The 12,603-nt window shown below is 48.4% G+C and overlaps 1 protein-coding gene across 5 annotated transcripts in view; it reads left to right on the top strand.

Moving 5' to 3' along the window:
• Positions 1-3,436: 3,436 nt before the first annotated feature.
• Positions 3,437-12,603, top strand: part of AUTS2 (activator of transcription and developmental regulator AUTS2) — a 952,757-nt gene continuing 943,590 nt past the window's right edge. For all 5 annotated transcript variants that reach the window (XM_030536818.1, XM_030536821.1, XM_030536819.1 and 2 more), the window contains exon 1: positions 3,437-3,920. In XM_030536818.1, the coding sequence (XP_030392678.1) occupies positions 3,627-3,920 (294 nt within the window). In that variant the 5' untranslated portion in view covers positions 3,437-3,626. The remainder of the gene's footprint in view (positions 3,921-12,603) is intronic.

The following is a 12,603-nucleotide window of genomic DNA, read 5'->3' as shown; positions in this document are numbered from 1 at the left end:
TGAGATTCCCTGTGCAGAGGGAGACCCTCTGCAGACCCAGGGAGAGATGGATGGGCAGTGACCCCTTCCCTGAATACTTTACCACCCCTTATGAAATGAAGGGGTAGTGACCAGGTAGGCACCAGAAGAGCAGAGAGGGGATAAAGACCACCAGCCCCTTCTCCAAAGACTTGTGTGTAAATGCTGGGAGTCACACCCAAGCAAGGAGTGGTGGCAGGAAAAAACTGGGGCTGGGAGGGAATACCTGGAGGACATATGGGCTCAGGGGGCTGGGAGCAGTGGGGGACACTAGGGTGGGAGGAGGGTTGTAGAGGCATGTAGATTGGGGGGCTCTAGGGGATGGGAGTACTGGGGGCTGGCAGGGCTGCAGCCTCAGACTAGTGGGGCAGCCTTGAGGGGCTGTGGGGGGGGGCATGGCTTGGGGGGGGCTGGGAGCAGTGAGGGATGTCAGGGTTGGGGGTTGTAGAGGGAAAGCAGATGGGGGGCTCTAGGGGATGGAAGCACTGGGGGGCTGGCACGGCTGGGAGCTCAGACTAGGGGGGGCAGCAGGGATGGGCAGGGCTCGAGTGCTGGGAGCAGAGGGAAGGACTGTCAGGGTGGGGGAGCTCTAGGGGATGGGAGCACTGGACGGCTGGGAGCTGAGACTGGGGGGGCAGTCTTGGGGGGGAATGGGAACAGCTATGGGGAGTTAGGAGCAGTGGGGGATGTCAAGGTGGGGGCTCTAGGGGCTGGGAGTGCTGGGGGCTCAGACCAGGGGGACAGCCTTGGGGGGGCTGTGGAGACAGACATAGCTCAGGGGGGCTGGGAGCAGTGGGGAATGTCAGGGTTGGGGGGTTGTAGAGGGAAGGCAGATTGGGGGACTCTAGGGGATGGGGAGCAGTTGGTGATGTCAGGGCTGGGGGGTAGCCTTGTGGGTCTGAAGGGTTGGGCATGGCTCAGGGGGGATGGGGAGCAATGGGGGATGTCAGGGCTGGGGGAGCTGTGGGGTCAGGCATGGCTCGGGGGGATGGGGAGCAGTGGGGGATGTCAGGGCTGGGGGGGCTGTGGGGTCGGGCACGGCTCTAGGGGATGGGGAGCAGTGGGGATGTCAGGGCTGGGGGGGCTGTAGGGGATGGGGAGCAGAGGGGATGTCAGGGCTGGGGGGGCTGTAGGGGATGGGGAGCGGTGGGGGATGTTAGGGCTGTGGGGGCTGTGGGGTTGGGCACGGCTCTAGGGGATGGGGAGCAGAGGGGGATGTCAGGGCTGGGGGGGCTGTAGGGGATGGGGAGCGGTGGGGGATGTTAGGGCTGTGGGGGCTGTGGGGTTGGGCACGGCTCTAGGGGATGGGGAGCAGAGGGGGATGTCAGGGCTGGGGGAGCTGTGGGGTTGGGCATGGCTTGGGCGGATGGGGAGCAGTGGGGGATGTCCGGGTTGGGGTGTTGTAGAGGGAAGGCAGATTCGGGGGCTCTAGGGGATGGGGAGCAGTGGGTGATGTCAGGGTTGTCAGGCTGGGCATGGCTTGGGGAGATGGGGAGCAGAGGGGATGTCAGGGCTGGGGGGGATGGGGAGCGGTGGGGGATGTCAGGACTGGGGGGGCTGGGGGGTCGGGCACGGCTCGGGGGGATGGTGAGCAGAGGGGATGTCAGGGCTGGGGGGGCTGTGGGGTCGGGCACGGCTCGGGGGGGGTGGGGAGCAGAGGGGATGTCAGGGCTGGGGGGGCTCTAGGGGATGGGGAGCGGTGGGGGATGTCAGGGCTGGGGGGGACTATGGGGTCGGGCACGGCTCGGGGGGATGTCAGGGCTGTGGGGGATGTCAGGGCTGTGGGGGTCGGGCACGGCTCGGGGGGCTGGGGAGCAGGGGGGATGTCAGGGCTGGGGGGGCTGTGGGGTCGGGCACGGCTCTAGGGGATGGGGAGCAGAGGGGATGTCAGCGCTGGGGGGGGCTGTAGGGGATGGGGAGCAGAGGGGATGTCAGGGCTGGGGGGGCTGTGGGGTCAGGCACGGCTCGGGGGGATGGGGAGCAGTGGGGGATGTCAGGGCTGGGGGGGCTCTAGGGGATGGGGAGCAGTGGGGGATGTCAGGGCTGGGGGGGCTCTAGGGGATGGGGAGCAGAGGGGATGTCAGGGCTGGGGGGGCTGTAGGGGATGGGGAGCGGTGGGGTCCCGCACGGCTGGGGGGCGCTGGGTGCAGAATGAAGGGCTCTCATGGACCCGCCCAGGCACAGGGAGCCCCGAGGCAGCTCCCTCCTGTCTCGTGCGGGCGGGGCCCTTAGTTCTTCCCCCTCCCCTCCCCTCCCCTCCCCTTAAAGGGCCAGTGCCCGTTTCCCCCGGCGCGGGGCTCGGAGCCCTCGCTCCGCATGGAGCACGGGAAGGCGGCTCCTGTCCCAGCCCGAGCCCCCCGGCCGCGCAGGCTCCGTGCGCGTGCCTGCAACTTACTTGGCGCGGCCGGCGAGCCTTGTTTCACGCCGCGCAGCCAGCGAGCGAGCCGGGGAGGGAAGGGGAGACAGGAAAGTTGCCCACGTGATTGCTCGGGGTGGCGGTAGCGGGGCGGGGATCGGGTCCGAATCCGGGCCGCTGCTGCAGCCGCTTGGGGGCAAAACCTCCCGACTCCGGCGGCTGCTGTAGCAGCCCCCCGGGCCGTAGGGGAGGAATCGTCCCCGGGCATCTCTCCCCCCCCGTCCCCCGGGGGGGAGGCAGCGTCAGGAGCAGCCAACACACACCGGTGCCTCCCCCCTGGAGACTAGCTGAGCCTCAGCACCTCTGCCAGAATTTATTGATTTATTGGGGGGGGCGGGGGGCGTCAATTTCCTTCTCCGCTTGGATCTATTCTCACCCCCTCCCTTCTCCTCTTCCCGCAATTACTCCGCCGAATTACTATGACTGATCCTTATTAATAGACTGGCCGGGTGGGCGTGTTTGGCGGGTGTGTGTGTGTGTGTGTGTGTGTGTGTGTGACGAGCTCCCACTCAGGATTCCGTCCCTGGCCGGTGCCTAAACAAACTGCAGCTGGATGCATCGTTATTACTGGGATGATGATTTCTCCGTCTGATTGAGAGAGCTGGAGCAGGAGGAAGACGGAGTCTGTGTGTAGTGGGGAGGAAGGTTGTTTCCTACAGACACATTATTATTATTATTAATTATTATTTGCAAGTTCTTTTAGTTGGGGAAGAAAGAAAATCATTTTTGGTTTTGTGTGCAAGGAAATTTTTCTTTCGCCTGCTTCCCAGTGGGTCACTCTCTCTTTTTTTCTCTTTGCCGCCTTCTCTTTTGGAAAGCCTCAGTCTCCCAGCCCCTTGATCAAAGCATTCCGCTATTCTGATTTATTGCCTGCTTGGAAAGGGTTAGCCCCCCCCCCTTTTTTTTTTTTTTTTTTTTTTTTTTTTTACAAAGGCGACCTGTGATCAGCCATTACTTTCCTTGGCTGGCTTATAGGAATCTCTTACATTTGGTGTTCGCTGGTGGTGGTGGAACCGCACTTGGATTCTTTTATTTCTCTTCTCCCCCCCCCCCTTCTCTCTCTGTCCTTTCCTCCTCCCTCTTTCTCCTCTCCCTCGCTCCCTCCCCCTTTATTCCATTGGGGAAGCCGGATTTGTGGCCGTGGTGGGGAGGGGGGGGGGAGAGAGGGAGAGCGAGCGAGCGAGCAAGAGCCATGGATGGCCCGACACGATGCAACGGGCTTCGGAGAAAGAGGAGATCCAGATCGCAGAGAGATCGGGAGAGGCGATCCAAAGGCGGATTAGGAGGGGCCGCCGCCGGTGGGGCCGGCAGGACCAGGGCTGCCTCGGTCCTCTCTTCCTCAGGCTCGGAGAAGGAAGACAATGGGAATCCACCATCGTCCCGACCCAGACCCCCCAGGAGGAAGAGGCGAGAGCCCTCCTCGGCAGAAGAAGACATTATCGATGGCTTTGCAATGTGCAGCTTTGTCACTTTTGAAGCTTTGGAGGTAAGGCGGACCCCCCCCCCCAGCCTCCCGCCCCAATGCTGCCGGTGTGCCTGGCTCATTGTTGGGTTAGGGGGGCGGAGGGAGAGATGGCAGGGGAATCTGTCTGGTGCCCCCTTTTTCCCCGTCTCCCTCGCTGGTTTTCACACTTTTTTCTGCCTGCGTTTTCTCTCTGGGTTGATAACAATGCAGCGCCCCCCCCCCCATAATTGCTGTGGCTGCCTGTCTGTTTTGTTTTGGCTGCAGTTGATGGGGGGGGGATTTCCCCCCTTCTCTCCTCTCCAGCACTGGGGAGCGGTGAGGCTGCTTATTTTGCGGGGAGGGGGGTGTATCCTCCTTCACTAGGAGAAAGGAAAGTGGGGGGAACTCGCCTCTTAAAGGGTTAAATGTACTGTGAGAAGGAGGGGAATCCCTTGCTGACATCTAAAGGGCTTGTTACCCAATTGTTCCCCCTTTTTCCCCCTTCGAAGTGCTTTTGCTTTTTGTGTGTGGAGAGCTCTGTCTTTCTTTATTCCTTGAACACCTGCAGCGTTGCTTTCCAAATGCACATTTCCCAGCCAGCCAAGCTTCTGGGGGGCGGGGGGTAGCAGGAGATTAAAAAGCGGGGTCTATCGCGATTGGGAGAGATGTCAGGATAGATTTGGGGGGGGAGTGGGGAAAGATCTAAAAATGGGAGGGGCGCTTTTTCCTCCTTGGGATGGAGGAGAGAAATGTTTGAACTCACAATCCATATGTGGGGAGGAGAGTTGTTGGCGCTGTTTTTTTTTTTTTCTTCTGCCGACAACCAGAGCATGTTGGTTGCAGCCCTTCTCTTTTGTGTCGCCCCCCCCCCCGCTTCCACCAGAGCAGTGATAGAGGATACAAATGAAACTTTTCTTGGCTATTCTGTAGGATTAGGATTTTTGGTGGTCACTTGCACTGATTCATTGTCAAGGTTATACCTGGGGGGGTGGGGTGGGAGGAGGGAAGGCATGATAAGAACCACTTACCAATTGCAAACACAGCTAAATGTCTGATTTCCAGGGTCTGTGTGTTTTGGAGGAGTAGGGGGGAGGGGGAAGGGAGCTTGTGGTCTGCCTTTTTTTGTGGTTGTGTGTACTGGCCCTTTAATTTGGGGCGTGCACCCCCACCTTTGAGACATGTGTTGAAACAGCTCCTGTTGTGATCTGAAATGCTTCTGTGAATCTGAACTAAGGTCCTTGTCTCTGCTGCTGTCTCAGGGCACATCAAAGAGTCTGTTACAAGTGGTCCTACTTATTGTTGGTCGTCTTCCTAGTGCCTCCCAACCCTTGTTTTTTTAACATGTATTATCACATCTGGGGGGGCTGGCAATCAAACTGGAGGCACCAGCTGTTCTTGTCTTTTAAAAAAAAAATTAAAGACAAAACGTGATAGGAAACTGAATGCCGTTTAACTGGCTGGATTTTTTGTTACTTGCTGAATCAATCCAGTTTGTCTCCTTTTGAGCCCTGGAAGTTACCACTTTAGTGTCATTCCAGGAGCCAGTCTGCCCTTTTATGCCCTTTTTGGCTCAGGGCATATTATAGACTCTTCAGGCTCTCTTAGAAAGCACAACCTGTGCGTTTCTCTCCCCCACCTCCCAGCCTGATCAGGATACTGTTTAGTGTTTAAACATTTTAAAATAGTGTAATACAGTGTAATCCTGCACTGTGTAATCAGTTGTTTTAGGATAGCTTTGGCAGTTTATTTTAAGGGCCTTTGTTTATAAATGACACATTGTAGAATTTTACCAAGTTTGTGTTGGGGAAGCCAGATTTATTTGCGTTTACATTTCATGGAATTGCAACTGTAACAATTTTGAACTGTCAAAATAAATGCGAAGATGCAACTGATCATTTAACAACAGTGTGTATTTAAACTATTTAAATATTTATCCAGTAATAGCATTCTGTTTCTTTACACTGGGATCCAAATTCTGTTCAGTTACATCTGTATGAAGCCAGAGTAACTCCACTCAAGTAACTTATTATAGTGTAACTGAAAGGAGAATTTCTCACCTGAGAAATACACAAATATGAGTTGTTATCTCTAGTAAACAATTACCAGTTTTATAGTCCTGGCCTACCTTGGTGAGCACTTTGATGGGTAGCCCCATTCAAGCCAATGGGAGTACTTGTGTGACTAACTAGTGTTCACCAACAGGAGTGAGATTTACACAGGCTTAGGCTTAGTAGACAAAAATCTGTTTTCACTCAAGCATCCCAGTCGTGTCAGTGGGTGTTGTGTTTGAATAAGGACTCCAAAATTTGGTCAAAATCCTTACTTTTTGGTGAGCACATTTTATCGTCTGCATAAATGTTGAAGAGTTTCTATCAGCCTGCTCTTGTTTGAACTTGGTGAGGAGCTTTTATAAAATAACTTAAATTTGGCTTTGCTTATTTTTAAAAGTGGAAATTAAAAATTCCCTTATTTTCCCTTTCTCTGCTAGTCGAAGAATGGCTACTAGTGGCTTCCTGTTGTAATTGTGCATCCCTTGAAAGTTCTCAAACATTTTGCCAGTTAATATTCTATTCAAATAAAACAATTGCCAGCACACTGAGATTTGACATAATTTAATATTCATGCGATAGATGGCACATCTTGACCTAATTTCATGCTGCCTTGACAAATATTAGAAATTCATTTACAAAAACATAAGACTAAGACAAAATATATTTGCTGAGAAAGCTCTGAGGATCAGAGAGACAGAAGGGTCAAGCACACTTGCCTAATATGGCTGGGATTAATGTTTATGTTCCTTGTGGCTACTTGACATTTTGGTTGAGTCTTAAAAGTACTAGCAAGAAGACCTGAGAGTCACTACTAAGTGAGATGATCTTGGTGATCAGTGAGATGTGTAGGTGCTGAAATACTTGAGGGGACACACGCTGCAAGGAAGTTTTCTTGCAGCATTTGTTAATTTACTTGGTGAGGGCCTGATCCAAAGCCAAGTGAAGCCAGTGAGTCTTTTTTTTCCTGATAACAGGGGGAAAAAATTGCCCCCAGCTCTTTTTCTCTGGTTGAACCTCAACTATGAGCTCAAGATTCAATATTGCTGCAATAGCATGGAAAGAAATAAAGGGCTATTTCATCCGCAGGTGTAAATCAGTCTAGTACTAATCCAATAAATGGCACCACATTGATTTATACCAGTTGAGGATCCCATGCCAAAATCCTGAAAAGGAGAAGCAAAAGATGGTTTCTTAAAAAAACAGTTGCATGAGCTGCAGCTCTGTTTGAGAACACCTTTCCAGTAAGAGTAGGGTGACCAGATGTCCTGATTTTTATAGGGACAGTCCTGATATTCAGGGCTTTGTCTTGCATAGGCGCCGATTACCCCCACTCCCTGCCCCTATTTTTCACACTTGCTATCTGGTCACTCTAAGTGAGAGATCTGCCTTGGGTGGATGCATGGTGCTGCCCATAATCTATTATGAATATTTTAGTAAATGAGCATGATGAAGCAGTGTGAGTGTCATGGAAGCCAGTGGGCCCCATCCTTTTACTAACCACGTTGTGTTGGCACTACTGGGAAAAAATGCTTCCTAATTGTGCAGCAGACCAGCTAGAATGTGGGAGGAATATTGTGAATGGATGACGTGTATGTACTGGCAGGATTGTGTAAGAAAGAGGGGATTGTATCCGAAGAAGAGGTGTCTGTCTGCTAATGCCAGTTGTGCTACACTGTACCTTGATAAAAGTTACTGTCTTGAACCAAAGCTACTTGTTTCACTGACTGCCACTCTCTAAGTCACTATTCTTTCTGGCATTTAGAGCCTTTTCCTTATCTGGCATGTTGGTAGGCACCCCTTATCTCTTGATTCTTATCTCTACAACAGGGTGTCTTGGTCTCTTAACTGTTCGGAGTAGTAGGTGTAAGAAGAAGAAAGGGGTGAAGGGAGAGTGGGACTTACTGTTGTACAATGTTTCTGGATTCCTCAGACTAACAATCAAGCAATTTAGGGGCTTGCAGTGACTATTGCTTGTTGAGTGCTGCTTGAGTGTAAATTTGCCAAGATTGGTCCTAGCCTTGCCATAATTCTCTGGTTAGCAAAGGTAGCTTGTGAACTTGACTCTGCCTGTCCTCGAAAGCCAGAGAATTCATTTTGTGCATTTGAAACCTTCAGATCTGATCCTTAGTTTAAGCATTTGGGATGAATTCCTAGAATTTGCTGTGAAGCAGTGATCTCTTGCTGTGACTGTGCACAACATGCATTACAAGTTGCTTAGCTTCATTGTCTGTATCTGCTCTCCTTGGCATTTCAACTTCTTATTTGATGTGGAAGGAGAAAAGGAAGGGGGTTCAGTGCTCTGATTTGTGGTGGTCAGTACTCTGACCACTTTACTCAGCACAGCAACCAGAAGTGGTCCTGTGGTGGCTTTCTGATGAACAGTACTTGTGTGATTCTGGTCAACAGTAGAATCTTCAGACTCTGTTTTGGCCAAGGGACAAGGACTTTCCAGGAACCTCTTGGAATGAGGATGCCCAATTTTTTTCCATTTGTAACATTCCCTCTTTTGGTTTCTCTGTAATTAGCTGTGGCTATTTTGAGAGGGAGACTTGTCAACTATTGCTCTGGTGAAATAACACTTCACTAAGTCTCCCCACACTCCCAAAGCTTTGTGTGTATGTGTTGTTGGGGGAGGGAACAGAAATTGACACAGTAATGGAGATGAAATCTGACCTGAGTGTTGAGATAGCTTTGACCCAGGGAAGTACTTTTTTTCCTGAGTCAGCTCAGCCCAGCCCTATAGAGTAAGCAGCTGGTTTTGTTTTCTGAACACTGAGCAATGTTGCATGTTTTCCATGTGGGCAATTGTTTAGCTTCGGATGGGACTGTTTACCTGAAACAGGACACACAGATAAAGCAAACATCAGAGTTTTATAAACGACAAATATGCATGATGTGTCTGACAGTGAGAAACCTACAATTAAATGGTGATTCTTGTTTCTTAATGCATGTCTGCTGGTAATCTGTGTTAGATATGCTATGAGACTATATGCTAAATTATTGTCTGGTAAAGACTTACAAATGTATGTAAAGGAGGTGTTAATTGAGTTACAGATTCTGTATCAGATCATTCCATCCACCTAGAGTAAAATTTAAGCAGTTGTTCCACTGATGTGGATGCATGACGAAGGCAGATGTTATAGCAGCTCTATGTACTGAGAGAGAATGATGTAAGGGTAAAGTTTAACTGCTGGTGGGCACCAACAAAATGTGTAAGTAAGACAAAGTGTTTGGAAGATACCATGTGCTAAGTTTTTTCTGTATATTTGTCAGACCCAGTCAATTACAGCTCTGTGCATGCATCAGAGAACAGGATTTTGCCTTTAGTACTTTTCTGTGATACATCTCATCATCCTGTATGATCCATTGGAAAACAAGTGTGTTTTTCTTGTATCTGAAGCTTCAGGGTTTCTATGTGTGAAGAAGAGGTCGTGTCACTAGGTTAGGTACCAGAAAACATGGCTTGTGATGTTTTTTTACCAGTCTCTTACCCTGCATGATTAGTATGCCTGTATATTCCTTGAATTTTCATCAAAACAAACACTTGGATCTGCCTTTTTTTTATCCCTTCTTATTACAGAAGAAACTTCATCTTCACACTGCTGCCAAGTGTTTATTCAGTGCTGTCAGCAAATCTTGGTGTCCCTATGATGTTTGTTTGACTACACAGATTCTTTGGGGTTTGTCCTGTAACCTCGTATTGCATGTGTGAGTGCTAAGATTTAGACCAACAGGGAACAGAAGGCAGTAACTTAAAGGTAAAATGTGCCAGTGGTGGGTAGTGTTAAGGTGGGTACAGTTGGTACTGGTTGCAGAGGGTCAGTACTGGAGATGGTTCTTTGATTAAAACTGTAGAGGAAATGGTAAACTTATCCAGGATCAAATTTGTGGATGATCTGGGAAAGGGGAGCAGATCATGAAGGAAAATGCTAAACTGCAGAGTGACCTGGAGAAATTTAAAACTGGGATTACCCCCACAAGATGAGGCTCCAATAGCAATATTTTCAAAGCTGTCTCTCTAAATTTAGGCATTGAAGTAAGTAGCTCGATACCTATCTTTCAGAGAAGGAAATGTTTAGGCTACGCAGGGATGAGATATTTAGATTACTGGGAGATTTGAGTGGTCTTTTTTGGCTCTGCTTTTGATGATTATGGGAGTTACACAAACATGTGAATAGGACAAGAGAGAGAGACACCCCCCCTTATGATAAAAAATAACATCTTTTTCTTATACCATTTGGGGAGAGAGAGCTCTTTCTCATTAATTATCTGGGGTCTCTGCTAGGACGTGGGAGTCTGAAGAAATACTTATAAAATAAGGATAAAGGATCAGGAACTCAAAAGGAAAATAATCACCGCAGAAAGGGAAAGACATCAAGAGTCCAAGTAATTGAAAGAGTTGCAACACTGAGATTGCTAGAGAAATATCAGGGACTGGACAGGATCACTGAGAAGTAGAGGTGTGTTACTGAAAGTGGAACTTTCAGGTAAGATCTATTGCTTTAAATGTAAATATTCCTCTGGGAGATGGATACTGGCAGTAATAGAGGGACTACTGAGCAAAATTTGTCTCTGCTTAAAAAGCCCTTGTTGCTTTCCAGTTGGGAGGTGTCTGGCCAGAATATTCTACGGTGTAGTCTACTTTTTAAATGGACTGTTTCTGTCAGTTTGACCATGTTAATCTGAAGGTCTGACCTGCAGCTTTCTAATTATCTACAGTAAATTAGAAGTTTTCAATCTTTTATTCTGAGCAACAATAAGTTGAGTCAGGCTTTAAAAATAGCCCAAGCTCAAGTTTAGTGAAGTCTCAAACGCAATTAGTGAAAGGGTAATGGAGTTGGGAAGTTGTGGGCTGAAATGTGGAAATGTTTAACCCACAGTCTTCCTTTATTTGAATTTCAACATTCTGTTTGAGGCAATCTAATGCCAGTTCTATTAAGGGAAATTGATTGCAATGCTTCTCTGTGCTTTTTATGTATCATCCTGACAATTTATCAGTTAAATATCTGTGCTCTAGCTGGGGTTTGTCAAATCCCAAGCTAGGCTCTGCTGTACCCTTTACCTTTTAAGATAACGAGTTAATGAGTATCTTTAGATTCTTCTCCCTGGTAGGATAGCTTACCAGCACTAATCTTGACACTTCTGTTTTGAGGAGGAGGAGAGAAGATTTTTAACAGAAAGGGTAAATCCTTAAAATGGGAAACATTGGAAGCAAGTATTTTATTTTACTTTTTTGGGGAATGGGCGAGGGGGTGGGAAGGGAGTGAGAGATGAAAATAAGTCAGCCTGAGAACTAGAATAGGATTCCCTGGCACTGCAAATATTGCTGTGTGTTTAATTTGATCACATTACATGACATGCTATCTGTGTGAATTTACGCTGATGTCACTGTATTTACCCAAATCTTGTTAGTATTAAAAACACGTGAAATGAAGGCACAGTTTACATGTCTAGAATTATTAACTTCTGCATGCTCTGGAATTCTTGCTTGTGTGAATCTTGCATTGTTACGTGCTCTTGGATGCAAAAAGTGCTGATATTCCTGCGTCTCTTTAGGGTAAGGTCGGCAGACCCCTCCCTCCCATTTGTGTGAACTTCCTCTCTGAGGAACTGTTTCTTAACGTTTTGAATTAACATTCTTTCTCTTAAATTGCACCTAGAGCAGGCAGATTTATTTTATTTATTTTTAATCAAGCTGGTGCCATTACCCTGCTAGAGCCAATCTTTACATACATGTCACAAGCTCATTCAACAATCAACCATCCTAATCTGATGTAAAGAGGCTGCATGTTGTGTAAGAGTGGTTGTTTGAGTTAAGGTGTCTGGGAGAGGTTTTGTGGATGCTGCAGGATGACTGTGCAGAGTCAGATCAGAAAGCTGAATTGTGGTATTCAGTAGTAGACTGCAATTCTTTCTCTGGCAGAGTTCACAGCACTGCATTGGGTTAGTCACAACATGTCCCCTTACTTGGGAGGATCCTAGTCAGAGGAAGATTTGTAAAATGTGCTGTTCATTCCTCCTCATTTTGCAAGTAATACTCTATAAAAAGCTTTCAAGGATCTCAGAGCTTTTACTCATGCTGCAACTGCCAATGCTATGGAAGGGTGTTAAACCCATCTTAAAGATGTTTAAACTGGGGTACATATTTGCAAAAGTAAATGAAGGGGCACCTTCTTGAATGCATCTGACTGGACTTCTGGGTGTGTGTGTGTGTGTGTGTGTCCCCCCTGCATGTGTACATGTGGCCCTGACTTACTTGCCCAATGACTGATGTGCACAGCAGGTGGGTCCAAAAGTGCATGCACATGTTTGAAAATGTGGGGCTGAGTGACTTGTTCAGGGTGCCGGTGGGAGTCCACATCAGAGCCAGGTACACTGGCTTCTGTTCCTTGGCTTCAGTTAATAGACAATCTGGTATCCATTATATCACAGTGAAAGGTGAATATTGATTGCCATTAGATGAAAATAAAGAGCAGAAGCAAAAATAAGTTTTTGTATTATGTGAAGTTAATTGAGGAGGCTGGTTGCAAAAAGAGGGAAAAGTCATGGCTTTATCATGGCCAAAAAGTTCAAAAGTCTGTCTTTTTTTTTAATTTTTAAGTCATAGCGCACAATGTTTTTAATGAATAGTAAGCATTTGGCTACTGGAATTTTGTGAAGTCAAATTTTTTTCA

This window comes from Gopherus evgoodei, chromosome 17, assembly GCF_007399415.2.
Source record: "Gopherus evgoodei ecotype Sinaloan lineage chromosome 17, rGopEvg1_v1.p, whole genome shotgun sequence".
Taxonomy (NCBI): domain Eukaryota; kingdom Metazoa; phylum Chordata; order Testudines; family Testudinidae; genus Gopherus; species Gopherus evgoodei.
Note: the sequence above shows the minus strand (reverse complement) of the source record. Positions and strands in the feature narration are given on the sequence as shown.